Below are 24,058 nucleotides of genomic sequence, written 5' to 3'. Positions count from 1 at the left end.
CACCCCTGGGGCTGGGGGAGAAATGCCGTGCCCGAGTTGCATACAAGGTAGACCCCGACCCTGCACCCTGAGGCTGGCTGTGCTGGGGCTGGTCTCCCGTCTCCTCTCGGGGCTTGTCCGTCTGTCTGTCTGCCGCTCTGCTGTCTCACTGTTTCTTCCTTTTCTCTGCTCCAGCCATGTCCTCTACCTTCCCAGACAGAGGGACACAGATACCATGATGGTGTCTGCACCCGCCCCTTGTGCCCGCAGGTCTGCCCCCTTGAGAGCCCCTGAGAGGCTCAGGAAGACGGAGCCAGAGCCCTCCACCTGCCTTTTTTCCTTTCCTTCTCTTTCCCAGAAATGAGGGGACAGACCACCTTTCAGACAGAAGCTGTTTTTGTTCCGGGCTCAGGACCGCACTCAGCTTCTCTGTCCCATAAGCACCTGATGAGGGTGGAGGTATCCAGCCCTTTGGGTCTGAGCCTGGGGTAATAGGGGCCTGCAGGGCCTCTGGCACTTCTGAGGAACCCCCACTCAGCTCCGCACATGCAGAACTTCCCCAGGTCTGGGCTGCTGTCAGCCTGGGGAGGCAGCATCCCCAGGGCTTTGTAAGTTCCACAGCGGGAAGGAGGTGCTGTGGCATTAAGAAGGAAAGGATGCCAGGGAGAGGCGTTCTGCTGTCATTCCTGGGGCTTCAGAGACTGCTGCAGGGTAAGGACAGGTAGTCCCACGCCCCCTCCCTCCATCGCTGAGGAGCCCAGGAGGCTGAGCGGCAAGGAGGTGGTAAATTGAAGGACATCTCCAGGCCTCCCTCCTTGGGGGGCAGGCAGGTCACATGGCCCAGCCCCAAGCCTACTCCCACCTGCCCCATGTGCCCTTTGGTGTGTAGGCACCTCCCATCCCTCCAGCACCACCCCCCACCCGTCGCGCCACACCGAGAGCCCTGCTGCAGCTCCCATTGCTCCCAGAAAACAGAGCCAGCCCGAGTAGTGCGGCTCCACCAGCATGTGTCTGGAGCCTCTCTGCCACCGCCCTCTCTCTGAGCGAGCTTCCCAGCAGAGCTTTCCTCTCTCTGGTTCTGTCCGTGCTGTCTGTCTCTGTGCTCTCAATCTGGGCCTCCCTCTGTCACCTGGCTCAGCACAGCCTTTGGAAGCTAAGTGGCTCCTTCAGGCCATCGGCAGATGCCTCTGCTGTCCTCCTCAGCCCTCCCCTGCCTGGCATGCATGTTGCGCCTGCCTGAGGCCTGCATGCAAGACTGTAGCTTTGTTCCCAAGGAGGAGAGTTCTGTCCACACTGATACCTGGGGCCAGGCTGGGCATGCAGGGCTCTGATGGGCTAGCCTTTAGGGCCCCTCCCCAGCTGTGCTGGCCAGTTCCAAGGTTCTGGTCATGAATAGACCAGGGGAGGCGTCAGGGTGGGTAGGAATGGATGGGCTTGGGGAGCTGGGGAGGGTCCAGGAGATGCTCAGGGTGCTATGACCAGGAGGTCCTAGGCCCAGGGCAGAGATGCCTGTCTGTTTACCCTGGCCTTGTCCTTCTGCCACTTCCAGAGATCCCTGCCCTTCTAGGGCCTGGACAGGCAGAGGAGAGCCTCTGGTGAAGGTGCCCTGGACAGAGCTCTCTTCTCTTGGAAATCACCTGCTTGCTCCTCCTTGAGGCTGGGACCCGACTCCCTGACTTCCCTAGAGAGGAATCCCTCTGCCTCTCCTCCTGCCATCGGTGCTGGTCTACAGGGACCCTGTGCTCTGGAAAGCCGATTTTCCTGGTGTGCATCACAAAGGTGATGTGTGAGGTCCTGGGACCACGATTCGATGTGCCAGGTGGGGCTTCACCAGCATTCAGGGGGGCAGAGTCTGGGCTCGTGTCTCTAGCCACCCGGTCTCTACTAGGCCGAGGATTGGATCTAGGGCCCAGACACTGGGGGCAGGGCTGGGGGCCGGGCTGGGGGCCCCCCTAGAGGGGAAGAGAGGCTGCTCTGTCATGGGATGTGGGCTTGGCAGAGGACAGGCACAACCCGGGGAGGGGCTCTGTGCCCACTTCTCTAGCTCTGTCTTATGGTAGACGACAAGAGAGCGGTGAGAGAAGACAGGTGGGTCACGGTGCCCCTAGGGCTCTACCTGGTCAGCTAGGTGACCTCCCAGGCTGAGACCATGCCAGACACACCAAGGGTACTTTTCTTCCTGGACACCACCTAAGTTCTCAGAGCCTCAGGCTCTGGGCAGCTGCTGGCTATACCCGGAGGTCTGTGGTACAGACACACATCTGTCTCCCGCTGTTCTGTCCTTGAAAAATGAGGAGAGAAAAGGGGCTGTTCACCTGATGCGGAAACAGGGAGCAAAGCAGCAGGGCACTGCCCCCAGTCTGGTCCGAAGTACTTTTACTCCTGTGCAATGGCCCTGAGCCTCTCCCTACCAGCCTCCATGCTGGCCCTGTGCAGTACCATCTGTTCTGGGTCCTTCTGACTGGAAGGTGCTGGCTGCCTCTTCCAGGCCCCCTGGCTGGGTGGTGAGAGGCAGAAGCCTTCCTGGGGTGAAGGGATGCCTCACTGGGAGTGGGAGCTCAGAGCTGTGCTCTTGGCTAACCTGCCCCTTGTCCAGTGCTCCAGGCTGCCGGTGGAGGAGATGACGTTGGGCAGAGCTGTAAGGACAGGGGTCTTCCCTCCTGTCTGTGGGCCATCCCAGGGTGCCTCGCCTCTGTTCTGCAGCCCAGATCCCTCCCTCTTCAGCCCAGGCCCCACGCCCCTTATTCCAGCCTTGGGCAGGGGTCCTTCTGGCTCAGCATGTGCCTGTTCTTTCAGAGGGATCCAGGCTTCTGGCTTGGTGCTATGCTACAGTCTTTACCTGGACTTCTATTTTTCTGCAGCTAGGAGAAGGAGGGACTGCTCCAAGGGGGGGGGTGGTCCAAGAGTGAGTGTGAATGCTGGCAAAACTCCCAGTCACCCAACTTTGCCTGGGCGCCTGCAGAAGCCACCCCCAGGTGGTGAAGCCCAGCCTCTAGGGGCCTCCAGCCCCTTGTAGTCCTGTGGTGGAGGGACCCTGGTAGGCCTGGCCCTGACCTGCTCCCCTTGTCTCTAGCTCCTGGTTCGCATGAACATGCCCATCTCCAATGAGGACATGACCGTCCACTTCACGTCCACGCTGATGGCCCTCATTCGGACTGCACTGGAGATCGAGCTGGCTCCAGGTGAGCAAGGCAGCATCTGGGGAGGGCACCAAGCCAGGACCAGGCGGTCCTCAGTCCAGAGCCACCCCCAGGTGGGTGTGCAGGGAAGGGGGGTGAGGAGGCTTGTCTGGAGACGACCAAGGACAGCTGCTCATGGCGCCTCTGTTGGGCACTGACCTCATCCCCTGATAACCGCCCTGCCTTTGAGCCTTGTAATGATCCCATTTTCATGTGCGGGAGCTGAGGTGCAGGTTAAATGACCTGTCCAGGTTACCCAGAGCATGTGACGGCAGAACATAGGTTTACATGAGGTAGCACCCTTCCAGGGTGCAGCGTCTGTGTGCCTTCTGTCCACTCCCCGTAGTGACCCCGGGCCCTGTCAGGTCCTCTCCTGAGCTAACTGATAGGACTGCATAGCCTGTGCCAAATCTAGGAGAGAATAAACCTCCAGTGTATCCTTTCCACCTTCACCCTCCTGTGAAAATTAGAAAAATTAGAGCCACCAGAGGGGATCTGCACTGTCTCTGCCCCCACACCACCCTCCTGGCCGCACTCAAGCCCTTGAGCTCAGCCATTTCGTTTGTAGCGGATGAGTCAAGGCCAGTCCTGTACCCTGCCCCCCTTGCACTCTAGGTCCCGTTCTCATCATCTACCCACAGATGTCATGCCAGAAATTCTGCACCCTGCTTCTTGCCCTGTCAGTTTTTTCCTCCCTATTGGATTCTTTGTATCAACATATAAACAAGCTATGATCTCTCCCATCTTTAAAAGGTTTTCTGCTCCCTCCATTGGCTTCCCTATGTTTATTCTTCCCCTCCTCGCGACCAACTCCTCGAGAGACTGGTCTGTATTGTCTGTCTGGTCTCTCTTGTTCGGTCTGCAGGTGGGTTTCCACTGCAATGCTGCTGGAGCCACTCTTGCTGAGCTGTTCGGCGACCTCCGTGTGCTCGGCCCTCATTTTACCTAATCCACAGCTCAGCCTTTCCTCCGTGGTCGCGTCCGCCCGCGGCTCGGCCCTTCCTCCGTGGCCGCGCCCGCCCGCGGCTCGGCCCTTCCTCCGTGGTCGTGTAGTTCTTCTTGAATCCCTTTGATGTTTCCTGTTCTGTTTTCTCATGTCTCCCATCCTCTGAATGTCACGGTGCCCCTCAGACTGTTCCCTTTGCCACGTTCGTCATTCCACCTATTTTCATGGCTCTAAATACTGGGAATTCCAACTTTGTGTTTTTAGTGCAGGCCTCCTCCTGAACTCCAGACCTGCATTCTGCATTCTCATGTGAATTTTTACTGTCTCCACTGGGAGGCCCAGGAAGCATTCCAAAGTTCACTTGCCCAAACTTGATCGCCACGTGTTCCCCATGATCTTTCCCGTCTCCATCAGTGGAAGCTCTGTTCTTCCAGTTAGTCACTCAAGACAAAAACCTCTGGAGTCATTCTTACCTCCTCTTTCTTTCTTTCTTTTTTTTAAAATCCTTTTCCCAGTTTTGATCCATATATGATCTCCTGTCATATCTCTTGACTCCACCTTCATAATATACCAGAATATGATCACTTCTATGTCCTCTCCCACTGCTAGCTCCTGGTCCAAGCCCCTCTCTCGGGTCTTGACTCGATTCTTAGAGTAGCTTCAGACTGGTCTGCCTCTGTTCTTGTCTGCCTGCAACAGAACAGCTAGAATGATCATGTTAAAAACCAAAGCAATAAAATTAATAAACCTCTGGCTAGACCAATCAAGAAAAAGAGATAGAAATAACCAATATAAGGAATGAAAGAGAGAACACCACTACAGGTCCTGCTGCCATTAAATGGATAACAAGGAAATTTTATGAACAACTTTCTGTCAATAACTTCAACAACTTAAATGAAATGGAAAAATTCCTTGACACCAAATATCAAGCTCATTCAAGAATGGATAACCTGAGTGGGTTAAAAAAAGGAAGAGAGAATCTGAGTAGCACTATAGTTATTAAAGAAATTAAATTGTAGTTAAAAGCCTTCCAACAAAGAAAATCCCCGGCCCAGTTAGCTCCATAGGTGAGGTCCACCAAACATTTAAGGGGGAGATAATACCAGCTCTATATAAACTCTTCCAGAAAATAGAGAAAAAGAGGACATTTCTCAACTTACCATATTGTGCTGACATTGCTCCTACACCAAGATGAGACAAAGACATTATAGGAAAAGAAAGTGACAGATCAGTATCCCTCATGACTGTAGACACAAAAATATTCCACCCAGTTTTCTCAAACTGAGTCTGGCTGTATATATATCTATTTGCTTGATGACAAAAGTAGGGTTTATCCCAGGAATGCAAGTTGAGTTCAAGTATAAAAAATCAATATAATTTAATATATCAAAGAAGTAGAACTATATGATCATCTCAATAATGCAGAAAAAGCATTTCACAAGAATTCAGTATCCATGATTTTAAAAATTCTGCATAGAGTAGAAACTGAAGGAAGCCCCCTCAATCTGATCAAGGATATCTATGAAAAACCTTCAGCGAATGACACACTTAACAAAGAAAGACTAACCCCTTTTTCCCTAAGATCAAGAACAAAGGAAGGATGTCTGCTGTCACCATTCTTGTTCAACACCATATGTTAGGTCCTAGCCATTGTAATGAGTTAAGAAAAAGAAATAGGCATACCAATTGGAAAGGAAGAAATAAAACTGCCTGTATTCACAACTGACATGATTATCTATGGAGAAAATCTGAAAGACTCTAAGAAAAAGTGAATAAAATGGAGGCATCTACGGGCCAAGGAATGCCAAGGATGGCTGGGAGCCACCAACATCTAGAAACGGGCAAGGAAGAATTCTTCACTAGAACATTTGGAGGAGGCACGGTCATGCTGGACACCTTGATTTTGAGCTTCTGGCCTCCAGAACTGCGATAATAAATTTCTGTTGTTTTAAGCCATTAAAAAAAGTAACTAAAACCATCCCCAAGTATAGAGCAAGGTCACAGGATACAAGGTCAGTGTGCAAGAAGCAAATGTATTTCTATATATTAGCAATTAACAATTGAAATGGGAAAAAGTTCCATTAAAATCACACCAAAAACATGAAGTACTTCTTTGTTGTTGGATAACTCTAAAAAGTATATATGTGAGATCTCTATGTTGCAAATTTCAAAACATTGAAAGAAGCAAAGAAGATCTAAAAATTAAGCACTGCATCATCTTCATGCATTGGAAGATTCCATATTGTCATGATGTCAATTCTTCCCACATTCATCAATAGAATAAATGTTCACCCAATCAAAATCCCAACAGGTTTTTAGGTAGAAATGTACAAACAAATTCTAAAATGTATCTAGAAAAGCAAAAGAACTTGAATAACAAACAATTTTGAAAAGAGAACAAAGAAAACTTACTCTACCTGAATCAAAGACTTTCTATAAAGCACGTCAATTGAGGTGTATCGTGTTGGTGACAGGACAGAGACATGGGTCAGTGGAACACAATAGAGACTCATACTTACATTGCCAATGGATTTTTGATGAAGTTGTAAAGGCAATTAATGAAGAAAAGATAATTTTTTCAACAAATGGTACTTGAAAAATTTAGACAACTATCCAGAAAAGGGAAAAATCTTGACATTTAGCGTCTTAGTCTGCTAGGGCTGCCAATAACAAAGAACCACAACTGAGTGGCTTAAACACAGAAATTTATTTCTCACAGTCTGGAGGCTGAAAGTCCAAATCAAGGTGCCAGGAAGGTAAGTTTCATTCCTGGGCCTGTTCTCTTGGTTTGTAGGGTGGTCACCTTCTCACTGTGTGCTCACATGGTCTTTCCCCGAGTGCATACAGAGAGTGAATGAATTTTCTGATGTCTCTTCTCATAAGGACACTAACTCTCTGGGTCAGGGTCCCACCCTTCTGACCTCATTTCACCTAATTGCCTCCTTCTCGGCCTTATACAGTCACAATGAGTGTTCCGGCTTCAGCATGCGAATGGGGGCAGCACACAATTCAGTCCATAGCACATACCTTTTACCTCCTACAAAAATTAACTTGAAATTGATCATAGACATAAATGTAAAATGTAAAATTATAAAACCTCTAGAAGGAAACACAGGAGAGAGATTTTGGCAATTTTGAGTTTGGCAAAGATTTTTGAAGACACAAAGAGCACGAGCCGTAAAAGAAAAATTGAGAAATTGAACTTTATCAACATTAAAAACTTTTGCTCTTCAAAAAGACATTTAAGAAAATGAAAAGACGAAGCTAAAGCATTGGTGAAGATATTTTTGAACCATGTATCTGATATAGGATCAGTTTCCAGAATAGATAAAGGTCTGTCACAACTCAGTAATAAGAAAATAAACAACCTAATAAAAATGGGTAAAGGATTCGAATAGACATGTCACCAAAAAATATATATGGAAGGCAAATAAACACCTATAAAGATGCTCAATATCATTAATCATTAGAGAAATCCACAATGAAGTCTACGGCCATACCACCCTGAACGCGCCCGATCTCGTCTGATCTCGGAAGCTAAGCAGGGTCGGGCCTGGTTCGTACTTGGATGGGAGAAATCCAAAATGAAGCCATAGTAAGATAACACTACATGGTTATTAATACGACTAAAGTACTTTTCTAAATGACAATATTAAGTCCTGGTGAGAATGCATAATATGGAATTCTTGTGATCCTAGTTTGGCAGTTCCTTACCGTACGGCCCAGCCAGCCCACTCCCAAGTGGGAAGAAAAGAAAACATACATCTGCACAAAAACCTATATGCAAATGTTCACAGCTTTATTTCATAATCTCCTCAAAATGTAAGCAACTCAAATGCTCACAACTGGTGAATGGATAAACAAATTGGGGTCTATCCATACCACAAGGTAGTACTCCGCAATCAAAAGAAACAGGCTACTTATACACTCAACAACGTGGACTGAATCTCAAAGGCACCACGCTGAGTGGAGAAGTCCTACTCAAAAGCCAATACACCCGATGACGTTGTTTGTGTGGCATTCTGGAGAACGCAAAACAGACCGAGACAGAAAACACACTAGGGATGGGACGGGGTGAGAGGAGGCCAAGGGGTCAGCTACAAAGGGAGCACAGAGGGACTTTGGCAGTGGGGCCATATACCATGACTCGATTGTGGGGTGGATGTGCGGCTTTATGGATTTACCAAAGTTCATAGAATGGGATAACTGAAAAGGGTGGATTTCATTGTAGGTACATTGTACCATAGTAAACCTGATGCTAAAAAAAGATCAATCAGAGTATTTTATCCCTCTGCTTATCACGCTCTGCTGCTTCCTATCTCAACATCTGCTCCCTGCAACCCCTCACCCCCACCCCCTGCTCAGTGAGCCTTGCCTTCCTGGCTGGTTGTGTGACACACCAAGGCCTTTGCACCCCCTGGTCCTTTTCTGCCTTCGGGGTCTTACACACACACCACCTTCTCATGAGACCTTTCCTGACTACCCTGTCCGAAATTTCAGCCCTCCTAATATTTCTCATCCCTCCCTACTTAAGCTTTTCCTGCACCCAACACACTAGGTTTTGAACTTACTGCCACTTTATTGTTGAGTCAAGCCACATGGTGCCACAAAGGTGGCTCCTTTGCTTTTGTTCCATCACCTAGAATAGTCCTTGGCATGGGAGGGTGCTCTCTTGATAGTTTTGAATGGCTGGACGAACAGCTGGACCGCCACCATATCCCTTCTCCACTCCCAGGGCCCACACACACAGGCCTCTGTCTCTGCACGTGCCCATCAGGGATGCTCCGACAGACGCCGTGGCCGTGCTTCTCTCCGCTCTGCCCTTTCTCCTGGCACGGTCCTTGTCCCATTTCCCCTCACACCACACCTCTCTGTGCCGGCTCCCCCAGGGGGCCCATGAGACAGCTCCTAACATTTCTCTTCCCCTCCACACCCTTGTCCTGCCCCAGCCGGCACCAAGCAGCATCAGTGGGAGGCAGAGATGAGGAAGGAGATTTCCTCTGTGTGGGCCAATCTGCCCCAGAAGACCCTGGAGTTACTGGTGCCACCCCATAAACATAAGTGAGGGCAAGAAATTCTCCTTGTTCACCCCCCTTTTGTGTCCCACCCAGAGGCAGAGCCAGGAGGCCTGGGCCAGGGTGACCTCGTCAATAGTCTAGACTTAGTTTCCACCTGCAGGGAGAACGGTCTTACCAGTGGGTGCATAGGGACTGTGGGAAGGGATTCCCTGGGCGTTATTCTGTTGACCACAGTCACCCACGTTCCTGGTGGGGGTGTATACTTAAAAAATCCAGAGAACAGCAGGGAGACTCCTACAGTTAGAGATGAGGTGCTTAAAGATTAAACCCCACATCCACTTCACTGGGAGGAGATGGAGGGCCCTGTGGAGAGTCAGTACAGCTCCAGAGGACACGTGCTCAGTGTCCACAGATGCAACTTCGGCCAAGCCCTGTGCCCTTCCCTGAGCATGTCCAGGAGTCCCTGTGGTGGAGGCTGTTCCCTTGCCCCCCACCTCCCCTTCCTCTTCCACACCCCACCCTCTGTTTTCTCTCCCTCCAGCCGATGAGATGACCGTAGGAAAGGTGTTCGCAGCTCTGATGATATTTGACTTCTACAAACAGAGCAAGACCCCCAGAGCCCAGATTCACCAGGCCACGGGAGGCCTGTCCCAGGTACCGAGTTCCAGGATTTCCAAGAAGTAAACCTCAGAGTCTGGCACCCATCAGTTGTTTTGACGGCAGAGGAAACCCACATCCTTCCTGGGGATTGCACGGCGGGAAAAGGAAGATGAGAGGTTCCTACTGTAGCCTCACTCTCCGGCCCCAAAGTCAGAAACCCCATACAGCCTGAGTGCTTTCCAACGGCTGGTCTCTTGCTGGTACTGGGGGCCCCCTGACTTGGAGATTTAGTGTTCAGGAGCAGTAGACAAGAGGCTGAGGGCATGTTCCCTGGAGATCCCACTGTTTTAAGTGGTAGAAGAAAGAAGTTTGAAGAATATTTGAGGAGGTTGTTTGGGGAGGTTCGAGGAGAACCTGATTACCGTGCACATTGGCAAGGACCAGAGAGAATCAAACTGATGGGTCCAGGGTCATGATTTCTTCCACTCATGACTCTGACTGGGCTGGTTTGGGGCCCCATCTTCCTGACGTCATCCTTCAAAGATAACAACTTTCCCACACATGCAGCCAAACCATCAGTGACCATACGTAGACTCTGTCTAGAAAGTTGCCTGGTTTGGAGCTTACAGGGACATTCACCCATCGTGGGATGGGAAGTATCTGATGCCCACACCACATCCCCCATTCCCCTGTCTGTTGCAGACACCCATTAGTGCCCCCCCGCCACCCCCCGAGCCCTGAAATGTCCTTAGAATTCTGCTCAGTCCGGGCTCATGCAGCCTCTACCCATCAATCCAAGTTGATGATGAGATGAAACCTTTTACCATTTTTAATTGGATGAGGTCCCCAGATTTTGTAGGTAGGGATACTGAAGCTCCAAGAAGTGAAATGACTTTCCTGATGTCACTCACAGGCCAGGTTGGGAGTAAGCCCCTGCCTACCTCCTGTGTAGGGCTGGGGCAGGGCAGAAGGAGCACCAACCCATGCTGTGGGGTCAGGCCAGCTTTCTGGCACACCTGTCTGTGCCCTTAGAGCTCTTCCTCTTCCCTGCGTCCCTTCTACAGATGGGCCCTGTGTCCCTGTTCCACCCTCTGAAGGCCACGCTGGAGCAGACAGAGCCGGCTGTGCTCCGAGGAGCCCGGGTTTTCCTTCGGCAGAAGAGCTCTGCGTCCCTCAGCAACGGCGGGGCCGTGTGAGTACCTGGCCAGGGTGCGAGGTGCACGGAGGAGGCAGGACTCCTGGTTTCTCCCCCTCCCAGAGGGGCTCCCTGTAGGCTGTGCTGCAGGACATGGAGCCCTCAGGTCCCATCACCACTTTGGGAGACTGGCCTCTCTGTTCCACCCCGTGCCCACCTCCCCCCAAATGGTTCCACGCGGATGCTGCCTGAAAGCTAGTCCAGGTGGGCTGCTGGAGCGGTCCATGGTGGACTCCAAAGCTAATTCCCAAAACGTTACATGGGTGCCTCTGATGGCACTGAGGTCAGTGGATTTAGACAGTCGGTGGTTCCCACTGTCACCTCCCATTGTGCGTGCCATTTCCCTTTCCAGTGAGGGGCCTCTGCCTCTGCTTCCTCACTGCCCGTTGAGAAATGATTTGTTTTGACCCCATTCTGTTGACGGCCTGTGTGTGTCTAGTCTTCCTAACTCCTCTAAGACATTTTTCCTCAGATCTCCACTCCAGTAGTGATTCCTGAAGCAATTGTATTTTGTAGACAAATTGGTAACATCCTTGTTACCTAACCCCTAACTCTTGCCACAATAATTCTTGGTAATGAACCACCCAAAACCAAGTGTTGCGAACTAACAGTCACCTACCTGTCTTGCACCGTGTGTCGCTGGGGGGTGGTAGCAGGCAGGCTCCTCTCAGCCACCCCCTCAGGGCCAGCAGGGTCCCAGGTCTGCTAACACCCTTATTGGCTAAAGGAAATCATTGGCTGAGCCCAAAGAGGGGGGCCTGTGCTCTGCCTCATCCAGCAAGGGCTAAGGTGTGGGGCCTGGTACCAGACTGAGCACAGCATGCATGTTTAGGGCTCCTGATTTCCTCCTCATCTGTACATGTTTGGACGTTCTTTTCTGCAGCCTGGTTGTGGGTCTTGGACTGTTAATCAGGTAGGTTTTCCTGAGTACTACACTGCCCCTAACGTAGTGGTCAGGGCCTGCTGTGCACCAGCGTAGACAGGATGTCCGCCCTCTGCGTCATGCATGCTGTGCACATGTGGCCTCCCACTACTCCTGGGCGGCCCTGTCTAGGGCCGAGGAACCTGCCGGGTGTCCCTAGATCAGGAAGCAGTGGGCCCAGACCTCCCTCGGGCTCATATCTGGGCGCCCTCTCTGCCCATCTGCTCTGAGCCCTGGTACTGGGTCCACATCCCTTGCTCTGTAGCCACTTGAGAGCCTGCACTTGAAGGGCCTCACGCGTCTGGGCTGCTTCTAACCCAGAGTAGAAGGGGCCAGTATAGGTTCCTGGCAGTTTGGAGCCAGGTCCTTGGTGGGCATTCCAAGGCCCACAGACCTCTGAGCCAACAGCACAATCCTCTCTTCTCTACAGACAACCCCAGGAGAGTGACATCAAGGAGTCTGTTTCCTGGGGTACTCAGAGGACCCAGGAGGTACCCTATGAGGCAAGGACACCCCTGGAGCGTGGCCACTCTACAGAAATCCCAGTGGTGCAGCCAGGAAAACCGGTGAGGGCTCCCAGGGCTGGGGAGCCAGGCTGGGGATGGGGGATGAGATAAGGATTGGGGTGAGACAGGGATGGTGGGAGATGGCAGGAGTGTGGCGGGGAGCCCAGGATGGGGGGGAAGGTGAGAGTGGGGTGGGGGCCGGTGTGACTGCGGGCTGCTGTATGCCCAGGCTGTGGACGTCCAGATGCAGAGCATGGCCCTGAGAGGTCCTGACGGGGAGCCCCAACCCGGACTGGAGAGCCAGGGACGCGCGGCCTCCATGCCTCGCCCGGCTGCAGAGACTCAGGTGGGTGGCCTGGGAGGGCAGGGTCATGGGAGGGTGGGGGCGTGGGGGATGAAGAGACCTGGCTTGGGGAGGGCTTGTGTCCCGCGTGAGGGCTCCCTACCTGCACTGCGGCCTGGACACTGTCAGCCCCGTTGGGAGCTCCCAGGACGATGGTCTCAAGAGGTGCAGCCAGAGTCCTCGGAGGCCTGCCAGGAATCCCCACCACCCACCGGTGCTCAGCCTCCTGCGGTGGCCCTGGGGCTTCCATCTCCCAGCCCAGTGTCCCTGACCCAGACTCTCCCTCTCTCTAGGACACCCCTCTCCCACGCCAGCCTGCATTGCCCCCCCGGCCCCCCCGCCATGCACACGGTGCCTCACAGCTTGGTCCTCCCTTTCCCCCATGGATGCTCTGGGGAGGACCTGCCCTGTTCTTTTTTTCTTTTAAAGATTTTATTTATTTTATTTGAGAGAGAGAGAGCACATGATGGGGGGGGGGTTAGAGGGAGAAGCAGACTCCCTGCTGAGCCCAATGCGGGACTCGATCCTGGAACTCCAGGGTCATGACCTGAGCCGAAGGCAGTCGCTTAACCAACTGAGCCACCCAGGCGCCTGACCTGCCCTGTTCTTTCTCTGGACTCTGGAGGCGGCACCACCTCCATCCCCTGCTCCTTTGGGGATGCTTTGAGTACCGAGCAGGAAGCTCCAGGGCACGGGGGCTGTGGGCCCATTCACATGGACTCAGAGAGGGGCCTGCAGACCTGAGGCTGTGTCAGGGGGCCCTGCTTTCACTTCCTGGGATGGTGAGGGGCTTTAGAGGGGCATGTCCTCCAGCCGGGGACCTTCAGTGTTTGCCTGCGGCTGGCCCTGTCCCTGCCTCCTTTTGTGGTTCCTGGTTCTGCACATTCCAAATGACTTCATTCTCTAAACTTGTCTCTGCCTCCCATTGGTGGTGGCTCCCGCCCTCTTCCCCTTCCCGAGCCTGGCCCGCTGGGCGGCCAGCTTGAGGACGCCGAGTGGAGGCTGTGGGTCAGCTCCCCTGGGAGGGCCCCTTTCCGCAGGTCCCGATTTCAGCCCAGGGCAGGAGCCCCATGGCCCTGGCCCAGCAGAGCCATCACACGCAGCCACCCCTCAGGGTTCTCCCAGCCAGGCCCGCAGCCTCCCTCTTCCTGGCATCCTCCCTGTCCCCCAGGGACACTGAGGCCAACAGCTCTCTGGGCCCCGCTGGCAGAGACGGACAGCACCTTGTGCAGCGTGCTCTGGGAGAAAGGGTGGGCCTGGGTGGGGAAGAGCTTTCTGGGGAGAGGGAGGGGCCTGGTGGTTCCTGAACCCCAGGCCTGCAGTGCCGCCCTGGAGCCTGCCCCAGGCCCCTCTCTCAGACTGTGTGCCAACCCACATCCCACCCACAGCCGGCCCCCAACGCCAGCCCCATGAAGTGCTCCATCTCCACACTGGCGCCCCAGCGTCCCCACGTGGCTCATCTCTGCAGCGCTGCCCTGGACCGTGCCCCAGCCAGCCAGGCTCCGCTCCATCACCACCACCGCTGCCATCGCCGCAGGGACAGGAAGCAGAAGTCCTTGGAGAAGGGGCCCAGCCTGTCCGCAGACACAGATGGCGGTGCGTGCGGGGGTCCCTCCTATGGCCAGGGCCTGAGGCATTCCTTTCTGTGCCTCCACCATCCAAACGGCCCTGAGTAGGGGGCTGTGAGTCCCAGGTCTGGGGACCAGGCAGGATCACCCACGCACCTCAGCTCTCCCCCTGGGTCCCCCTGCTGGCCCTGGGGACTGGGTCTGGGCTGGGGGTCTGTCTCCCCACCTGGCTCGCTGTGCTGACTTCCCCTCTTCCTGGCCAGCACCCAGCAGTGCTGCAGGGCCAGGCCCACCCCCGCGAGAGGGGCCCACAGGCTGCCGGACGGAGCGCAGACAGGAGCGGGGCTGGTCCCAAGAGCGGAGGCAGCCCTCTTCCTCTTCCTCGGAGAAGCAGCGTTTCTACTCCTGTGACCGCTTTGGGGGCCGGGAGCCCTCGCAGCCCAAACCCTCCCTCAGCAGCCACCCCACGTCACCAACAGCTGGGCAGGAGCCAGGACCCCCAAGACCGGTAAGACAGGACCCCCCTCACTGCCCCTCCTTACGAGCCCCCCCTCCAACATGCTCCGAATCCTCCTTCATGTCCTGGTTCCCAGGCCCGAGTCTGCGCTCCCCCCCTCCTTGCTCCATTCGTCCCGCACCAGCCCAATCCTCCCCTCCCAACTGCCCTGGACTGGCCTCTGGTCTTCCTTCTCCCTGAGCTGTGCCTGTCCCTTTGTTCCCCACTGGTCCCCAACCACCTCCCCAGGCCTACCGGCACCAGCGGCTTTCCCCCCTCCACCACACACCCTATGGGTCCCCTCCCAGGGTGCCTGCCTCTCTCCATGCCTCACCCCCCACCTCCATGGTTCTCACCTGCATTGGCCTCTGGTCTGGGACTTTGATTTTTTTTTTCTCTGTTCTATTTTCTTCTTGGGTGGTGGTTCAGTGAATGGGAGCCCCTTGTTGCCAACATCCGGTGCTAGCACCCCTGGCCGTGGTGGGCGGAGGCAGCTCCCCCAGACTCCGCTGACCCCCCTTCCCAGTGTCACCTACAAGATGGCCAATCTTTGCTTGTCCACTTTGCTGGGGCACAGACAAGCCTCCCAACCTTTTCCCCAGGCCGGCTTAGCCGTGGCCTTTCCGAACACAACGCTCTGCTCCAGAGAGACCCCCTCAGCCAGCCCCTGGCCGCCGGCTCTAGGATCGGCTCTGACCCTTACTTGGGGCAGCGTCTGGACAGTGAGGACACTGCCCGCACCCAGCCTGAGGACACGCTTACCTTCAAGGAGGCTGTGGCCACCAACTCAGGCCGCTCCTCCCGGACTTCCTATGTGTCCTCCCTGACCTCCCAGTCGCACCCCCTCCGCCGCGTGCCCAACGGCTACCACTGCACTCTGGGGCTCAGCTCGGGCGGCCGGGTTCAGCATAGCTACCACCACCCCGATCAAGACCACTGGTGCTAGCCGCACCTCCGCTTTACGCCTGCTCAGTGGGCGCGTTCCAGCCGATGAGTTTTATTATCCACGCTGGGCTCCCAGGGACGCGCAGGGGCACCGAGGCAGGGGCAGCAGCCCCTGGTTGGAGCGACCCCGCCTTTGGGGCCAGCTGAGGGGAGGCCCCGTGGCTCCCCCCCACCCCCCTGCCCCCACCTTCTCTTTTACGCTGGACCAATTCCTAAAGCCCTTTCGGAGAGGGACGTGGCTCTCTCTGTCCCCTTGTATGCTGCCTGCCTGGGTCTCGTGCCACAGACCCTATACGGGAAGTCACTGCATGTGCTGAGTGGGACCCTGTCAGTCTGAATCCTGTGTGATGGCTCCCAGCGTCTGGGGGGTGTGCCCGGGCCACTTTTAGGAGGTCTGGATCTGGTAGAGACCATCCTTTATCCACGTGTGTGGTACGGAGCCCGGCATGTTTACACGCCTGGCCAGATAAGACAGAGTGGTTGGTCAACAGCAGTAACCTCAGGAGCCCGGCCTGTGGCTCCGTGCATTCTTGTCGGCGCCCACAAACACAAACACATCCAGCGTGGCTCTTTGTACTGAAACAGCAGGTGGACACCAGAAATACACTCACACACACTCTGTCCTCTCCTAGATGCTGTCAACCTTGACAGGGACCAAATCTGGAAAACATTCTTGCTGTTGGTTTTGGTTTTTAATCGAAACACCCTTCCCTCTTTTGTCAATTCCATATACTTGATCTAGAAAGAAGAGAAAAACAGAAAAATGGGGAAGGAAATAGTAACAGAACTTAAAAAAAATCCAACCTGTAGGAAGCTCTCAGCTCTTTGGGGGGGGTGGTGTCTCTCTCTCTCTCTCTCTCTCTCTCTCGTGCGAGGAGATGCTCTTGCGTCCAGCCTGGGTGGCCCCCCAGCTCCCCTGGCTTCTGCTGCTCTCGACCAAGTGCCTGACTTCCGAGCCCTCTCGTGCCAGGCTCCTGGGGGCGGTGACGTGAAGCCTGTGTGAAGCGTGGGTGAATCCTTGGAACTGTTTCCAGTTCCAAACATCAACCAAGTAGAAAGCTGGTGTCCATGGAGAACACTCATATAACATCCAGTGGGACGGTTGTAGTTGGAAACGAAACGACCATTTCCCTGTTTTCCTCCCACAAGTGGAAGGGTTTCCTGGGAAGCCACAGAGCAGTGTAGAGCGTGTCCTTGTATGGGGTGTTTTCAGTCTGTTCTATGTCTGAATCTCAGGAACAGGATGCCTGCCAAAGAGGGCGTGGTATCTGTTGTGAAAGTTTCTTTTCAGATAAGGCCAGAGAGAGGGAGAGGTCGTGGGAAGAGGGAGAGGTGGGGGAGTGGAGATGGACCCGGCGGGCAGGAGGGAGGGCCTGTGTCTGTGCAGGTGTGGGCACTTGGGACGGCCCGACTGAAATGAGGCCAAAACTCGGAGGAAGCGATGGGGCAAGGAGAAGCTTGGCGACTGAGGCTCAGGTAGGAGCCATCTGAAGCCCAGCACTGTGGCACAAGACATGGGAAAGCAGGAAGCGAAAGGGAAATCCAACCTCATGGCCACTGTCAAAAGGGAAACACCGTAGGTAGGAGGCTGTGCATAAAATGCCAGGAGACCCTTTGTTTTGTGAACAAAAGGAATATTTAGATGATTAGATTTTGGTGCATCCTCCGTGTTTGGAAATGTCAGATGATCTCTTCGCTGGATCATTTGAGTGTTCCCATTGGCTGTTGCCCCATGACTCACCTTAAAGAAACCTGGCCTGTGACGTGTGTGTGCGTTTCTCTGTGTGGAGGTGTGTCCCAGTGAGTGGATGTCGTTAACCCATAGGGCTATGCAACAAAAGACACACATTCAATAGAAATAAATCACGTAAGACCACCACCTGTTCTAGGGTTTCAGCATGATTGTGACCAAACCATTTTATAGAATCTCCTTACTGGAAGGCACAATACTCTGAAACTTTAAGATTACAGAGTATTTTACATGCAATAGGAAATAATAACTGGAATGGTATCTCAGGCTCTGCATGAGATAGCTCTGTTCCTGTTGCAAAGCAGAAGGATGTGTATTTTGATACTGATGTTTCATCTCTGGCCCATGTTATTGTGAATGTATCCATTCTGTGCAGAACCGCAGCTGCTTCCCAGGCCATGTTGGGTGGAGAATCACTGTTCTAGCCCCACACGGCCTCACCAGTCTGTCTGGATTCTTCTAGACACTGGAATTGGTGAAAACTACAGGGAGTGGGGGAAGAGATACTGTGTCTTGTTTTCCTGACTTTGGGTTTTGTTTCTGTATCGTCTCTTCTCAGCTATCATATGTTTCCACTGAGATCTCATAGTGAGTTGCCAAATTTGAAATGCATTAACCAGTTGTCTGCATCTGGACCAGTCAAGCAGTGGCTGTAGTTTGAAGAAGTTATGTGTGCATGTAAAATATATACATATATACATATATACAAGTATGTGCATGAAATGTATATCTTCGTACTTTTTGATACAATGTACTCATTTGTTAATTTTTAATTATATTTGACATAAGTCAAAGGTTTGTTGCAAAGCTTTATATTTAAGAACAGTGTTAAAAAAAAAACCCAAAAAGAAGTCCCAACCATGCAACACAACTGGGACCTGCTTTAAAACAATTCTGTGATTGACGAGTTTGCTGCCTGAGTAATACTGATCACCCAGACTTTGGATTCTGCTATTGTTTCTACAATGACATTTGGTATGAATCAAAGTCCTTGGATTAAGATAAAACTTAGCAAAAAATCAAAACAAACCCCACCATGCTGCTGGGTGATGTATGCAAGAGGTGTGGGGGTCAGCAACCTGTGCGTCCTCAGGAGGCAGGGCCACCTCCACGGGCGTGTGGGCAGGATTGCAGAGCTGAGCAGCTCTCTGGAGAAAATAACCCCCTAAAACTGATTTGGGCCTGTTCATGATGCAAGTGTGGATCAGCCTGAGAATCTGGGTGGGGTTGGGGTGAGGGTCATGGGTTGGGGTCAGGGCCAGGGTCTGGATCGGGGTTAGGTTTAAGCATAATTGGCTTTCTTCCCCCTCCTCCAACTCCCTGGGCCTCCAGGGTAGACAGGACTCACCCAGGGTCACACACGAGTCAGAGGTGAGCTGGAGCATTGGTTTTCAGCCCTTCACTCCTGGGCTCAGACAGAAGAAAAGTGAAATGTCCACCTGATTCCTGACAGTTTGAGATCCAACTCATCCCCAGTCAGGGGTTATAGGGGGACTCAGAGGTTATAAAGGGTTCTTCTGCCTTCCCACCTGGGAAGGGTGCTGCTGGCCCCACTCTGCCTGGGCAGCCGCAAGTTCCAGCATGGCCCCACCCCACAAGGGCACTCTGTAGACACGAATGGATTCATATAGGACTGACTGCCGTGGCCTGCCCGCCCCCATGTACAGCCTTCTTCGGGCTGTTGCCCCCCCCCCCCCCCGGCGCTGGCTAGATCCTTCATCCCATCTGAGTGATCGGCAGGAAACAGGCAGTAGACAGGACAGCCCTTGGCCTCTGACCATCCAGGGAGGCATCTGTGGCCCTCCAGCTCAGGCCAGAAAGGGTCCTGACAACCCCCACAGCCATTACTGAGCTGACTGTGCTCCTGGCAGTGTAACAGGCCCATGGGCAGTGTAGACAGCCCCACAGGATGTTTCCATTCCCAACGTCTGTGTGGTTGAGACAAGGGCTTCCTCCTTCACAGTCTCTTAACCCTCCAAATGTTGGATGTGGCCCTGTCCACAGCAGCCATACAGCCATTCGGCAGACTGACGCTGCAGTCCTTTGGCCTCCCGATTGTGATGTAAACCTTTGACATACGTATTTGTTAAGAATTAAGGTTATGGGAGTAACTGTGCCTCCCAGCAGGCAGTTTCTCAGTGAGGCTGCCTGGTTTCAGAGAGTCACATGCATGATTCAGGGACTGTGGCCTCCAGAAAGTCTGCCATGTGTGGATTTGTGGTGTGGAATAATCCTTGAGCCTCCCACTGTTTCAGTGAGCGATACTTTCCTTATCATCCTCACATTTGCTCTCTGTTCTTCATAAAGGAGAGAGAAGAGACTGGAGAATGAGCCAGTTTGTTCTTTGGGGAGGAGCGATTAATGTGGGGGGCAGGTGTGACTCCGGGGCTCCTTCCTCCCAGGGAGAAGAGTGAGGTCTGTGTGCCTTCCAGTCTCTGAGATGTGAGGACCCAATATCCAAGGCAGGAGCCTTGAGTTTCCTACCAACAGCAAAGTTGCTTTTTCAGCAAGTAGGAGAGCGCCTTGCCGTCATGGGAAAATAGCAAGAGCACTGGATGGGCGGCTGCAGCCCGTGACCCTAACGAAGTGACCCCTTCCTTCCTTGGGCTTGAGATTCCAAAGCCGTGCAGTCAGTCACCAGTGATGCGGAATCTGCTGCTTTCCCAGCCTGGCATCTCTTCTCACGTCCAAGTCCAGCATCTCAGCTTGCCTTTGGGAACCCCATGTCACCTGCCTACCATCCAGACAGTTCCAGAGGGCAGATTCCACTTTCCACCCACTTCAGAGATGCGTGTATGATCCAAGTCTACCCAACCCCTTGCTCTATTTTCTGGGTGCTCTGATGGCTTCAAGGATGAGAGTGTGACCCAAGCCGGGCCAAAGACAGTTAAAGCCATGACTTTTCATGGAAACCAAGGGAAAGAGAAACCCTTCCCAGTAGAATGGATGGTGAGTGGGTGTCAGCCTGGAGTCGTGGGAGGCCCCAGATGCAGTGAGAGAGACTGTGCCTATGAATGGGGCCACCCCAGAGCACTTAGCAGGATGGAGTGTTGGAGTGTGTCTAGGTCACACTGTGAGAGTGTGAGCCTTTGGGCCTGCCAGGTCCAAACCCACTCTTGTCTCTTGCAAGTATTAAGGTATTTCTACCATTAAAAAATATTAACTTCTTTTACTTTAGTAAGTGTGTCCAGTCCCTTGCCATCCAAAAAAGAACTGGGTGACACATCAGGATCCACAATCCCCGAGACTCCCCGTGCACAGTGTCCTCGCTGAGCAGGTTATGGCTGGGGGAGAGGAAGACAGTGAGTGGGGTCGGGTCTAAGGGCAGCTCCAGAACAGTTCTGTCCCTGTTCCTTTTCTGTCCTAGGAGAGGAAAACCCCAGAACAGTGAGAGGAGAACCAGCAGTAAGATGAGGCCCTGGATGGCTCATTGGTCTGCCTGTTTTTTCCTTATTTTAGCGTCCATTTTATTATTGTGCATTTTTATTAGGAAATCACCCATTTCCTCTAGGCTTCCAGTCCGATGCAATAGGTTTCCCTTATTTGACCTTTAATGTCTGTTTTTTTTTTATAAAGATCTTATTTATTTATTTGACTGCGAGCGAGCGAGAGAGAGAGCACAAGCAGGGTGAGCAGCAAGGGAGAGGGAGAAGCAGGCTCCCGCGGAGCAGGGGGCCCGACGTGGGGCTTGATCCCAGGACCCCGGGATCATGACCTGAGCCGAAGGCAGACGCTTAACTGACTGAGCCACCCAGGTGCCCCTAATTTCTCCTCTTTTTCTAGTTTTCTACAAAATTGTCACAATTAGTGAACAAATATTGATATGTTGTTTTTAGCGGGAGTCCGTATTTTATTCAGGTTCCCTCTGTTCTACCTTTTCTCGCTCCAGGATCCCATGCAGGGCACCACGTGACATGTGTTCATCATGTGTCTTTAGGCTCTCCTTGGCTGTGACACTTTCTCAGTCTTGCTTTGTTTCAGTGACCTTGGCAGTGTTGAGGAGGACCGGTCAGGCATTTTGTAGAAAGTCCCCCATTGGGATTTACTTGTTTTCCTCCTGATTAGACTGGGGTTATGGGTTTTGAGGAGGCAGATCAGGGAGGTAAAGTGCTTTGTCGTTACTTTACAACAAGGGAACACTTGTCACTGTCCATGTTAGCGCTGGTCACCTGGCTGGGGCAGCATTGGTCAGGCTTCCCCACCAGGAAGTTACTCTTTCCCATGTGCAGGAAGACAACTGCCCTGAGCCCCCACTTTAGGAGAGGAGAGTTAGCTCCATTTACTTGATGAATGGTTATCTACATCTATTAGTTGGAATTCTTATAGGAGAGGTCTATGCAATCCCACTTATAAAAAGCTATGTAATTTGTTAATAAAAAGGCAACAAAGTAATTTAAAAGATCCCAGTCCCATTGGCTTCATTGAACAATTCATGAAACAGGCAGCACCTCATTTAGCAAAAAGAAAGGGGCTTCTTTGAGCTGCGGGGAGGGGAAGGATTTTAAAGGCAGAGAGGGCATTGAAAAAAAGAAATTACTAGAAAAGGATGCACTATTTTAGGCAATGTCCCCCTCCTAAGGGGAACAGAAGGGGCCATTCAGTTCATTTTCCAGGTTGACCGGTTAAAGTTTACGTGGAGGTGAGGGTGTGTGGAACTGCAGTTAGGTCAGGTAGTAAGTCTTGGTTTGCTGGCTTGGGTCTCCTGACGTAAGTGACTCCATTTTGGCCCTGTGGTTTCTTTTTAAAAAATCGTCTATTTGGGGGCACCTGGGTGTCTCAGTCAGTTAAGTGTCTACCTTCAGCTCAGGTCATGATCTCAGAGTCCTGGGATCGAGCCCCACGTCGGGCTCCCTGCTCAGTGGGGGGTCTGCTTCTCCCTCTCCCTCTGTCTCTCCCCTCTGCTTATGCACTCTCTCTCCCTCTCAAATAAATAAGTAAAATCTTAAAAAGAATCATTTATTTTTACCAGCACGGACACCAGGGTAGGTTATGTTCCAGCACCTCAGTGTTTGGTCGCTGGCTCATTCCTCCTTTGGTGACGGAGAGCACTTTCCATTGGCTCCTGCTTTCCATTGACATCATTCCATCTCTGTGGCTCTTTTCTTGGTACTTCCTTACTTTCTGATACGTCAAGATTATCCTGGCTCCTATACTTACTGTCCAAGTTCTAGCGTCAGCAAGTTCTTTAAGGAGCTCTGGGTAGTAGAGAACGGTATTAAAGTCTTACACGGGGGAGCTAAATGTCCATGCTCAGCGGACAATGCAAGGCAATATATGCCTGTATTCCCACCTATGTCGACACACCTAATGATAAAGATTTCTGTGTGGAACCGTCTGCGTCCATATTAAGCTAAGGACGAGTTTATACTGATGTCTCCAACCTGGTCCGCCACCACATGGAGATTGTGATCTTCTCCCTTTGCTGATCTGTAACTTCCTACTCTAACAGTGACAAACCTGGCTCTCACCACCGGCCCTTTATTTAATTCATTGCTCCATTCCAGATTACAGATGTGGTGTTTTCAGAACTGTCAGCTACCACTCTTGATGGCAGAGAACTTTATCAAATGGAGTCCACTGTGTACGTACAGTACATTTTTTCTTTAATCTACAGATTCCATTCATTTCCAAAGTTACTTAGGTCAGCACCTCTTGTCATACAACCTACAGTGAGGGTTTTTTCCCCCCATATGTTTCTAATACAGTTAGATTATGTGTCACGTTCTGTATTCCATTGAAGGGGAGGAAGAAATTTTCCTTGGTCCAAGGTTCTTACTGCGGGATGAAGAAAGAAATTGACATGAAACAGATAAGTAGGAGAAAAAAACCTAAAGTGCAATAATGTGCACATGGAGACCCAATAATGAACCTGAGGTCTAAAGAAATGACCAAGGAAGCCAGGTTTTATACTTTTTGGACAAAGAGTAACTACACCTGTGAAGAAATCACAGGACAAAGAAAACTTAACCTTGGGAGCTTCGATTAGTAAGGAATTCTAAACAAAATTTGGGCTGGGGTCGTAAATTAGTAAAAAGTAACAAGGGTTGTTTATACAGCCTTATGGGCTCCAAATCTCCCATCTCTGGTGATGTCAAAATCTCTTTACCTCCTGGTACAGGGACACCTTCACATGGGAGATTGATTTCCTTTGCAGGGGGACAGAGGAGGGTCTAAGTGTCCTCATTGCATAGGCTGTCTCTTAAGTAACTTTTATTTAAAATGATCTGTATGTCAAAGTGGCAGATTTGGGGCAGCCTGCCCTTGGCCCCCACACCATCCTGTGACACTCCCACATCCTAAACAACTTACTTTCTGTAGATTATTATTTACTCTTTGGGATGTAGAAATGTTTGTATTTTTTAAAGATTTTATTTTTAAGTAATCTCCACACCCAACATGGGGCCCGAATTCACAACCCCAAGATCAAGAGTTGCACGCTCCACCAAATGAGCCAGCCAGGTGCCCCAAAAGGTTTGGGTTTTGTCAAATGCTTAATGGCAGGTATAAATCATGAAAATATCATGGAATTCACTCCCAGATCCTTATATCATCTCTAGTTTTGCCTTTTCCAGAATCTCCTACAAATCGGGTCACTCAGTGTGCAGCCTTTT

General features: G+C 52.1%; 1 protein-coding gene across 1 annotated transcript in view; it reads left to right on the top strand.

Annotated features, from left to right (window-relative positions):
- The window catches only part of LOC114203737 (voltage-dependent N-type calcium channel subunit alpha-1B-like), a 42,434-nt gene extending 26,736 nt beyond the window's left edge, over nucleotides 1-15,698 (top strand). The window contains exons 12-19 of the mRNA XM_088020739.1: nucleotides 3,053-3,161; nucleotides 9,664-9,776; nucleotides 10,787-10,914; nucleotides 12,270-12,405; nucleotides 12,575-12,691; nucleotides 14,077-14,284; nucleotides 14,571-14,764; nucleotides 15,399-15,698. Of these exons, the coding sequence (XP_087876865.1) occupies nucleotides 3,053-3,161; nucleotides 9,664-9,776; nucleotides 10,787-10,914; nucleotides 12,270-12,405; nucleotides 12,575-12,691; nucleotides 14,077-14,284; nucleotides 14,571-14,764; nucleotides 15,399-15,698 (1,305 nt within the window). The remainder of the gene's footprint in view (nucleotides 1-3,052; nucleotides 3,162-9,663; nucleotides 9,777-10,786; nucleotides 10,915-12,269; nucleotides 12,406-12,574; nucleotides 12,692-14,076; nucleotides 14,285-14,570; nucleotides 14,765-15,398) is intronic.
- The last annotated feature ends 8,360 nt before the right edge of the window (nucleotides 15,699-24,058 follow it).

This window comes from Eumetopias jubatus, unplaced genomic scaffold, assembly GCF_037043125.1.
Source record: "Eumetopias jubatus isolate StellerSeaLion01/CBP00866 unplaced genomic scaffold, mEumJub1_p1.0 scaffold_149, whole genome shotgun sequence".
Classification (NCBI taxonomy): Eukaryota; Metazoa; Chordata; class Mammalia; order Carnivora; family Otariidae; genus Eumetopias; species Eumetopias jubatus.
This window is presented reverse-complemented; position numbering and strand designations above follow the sequence as displayed.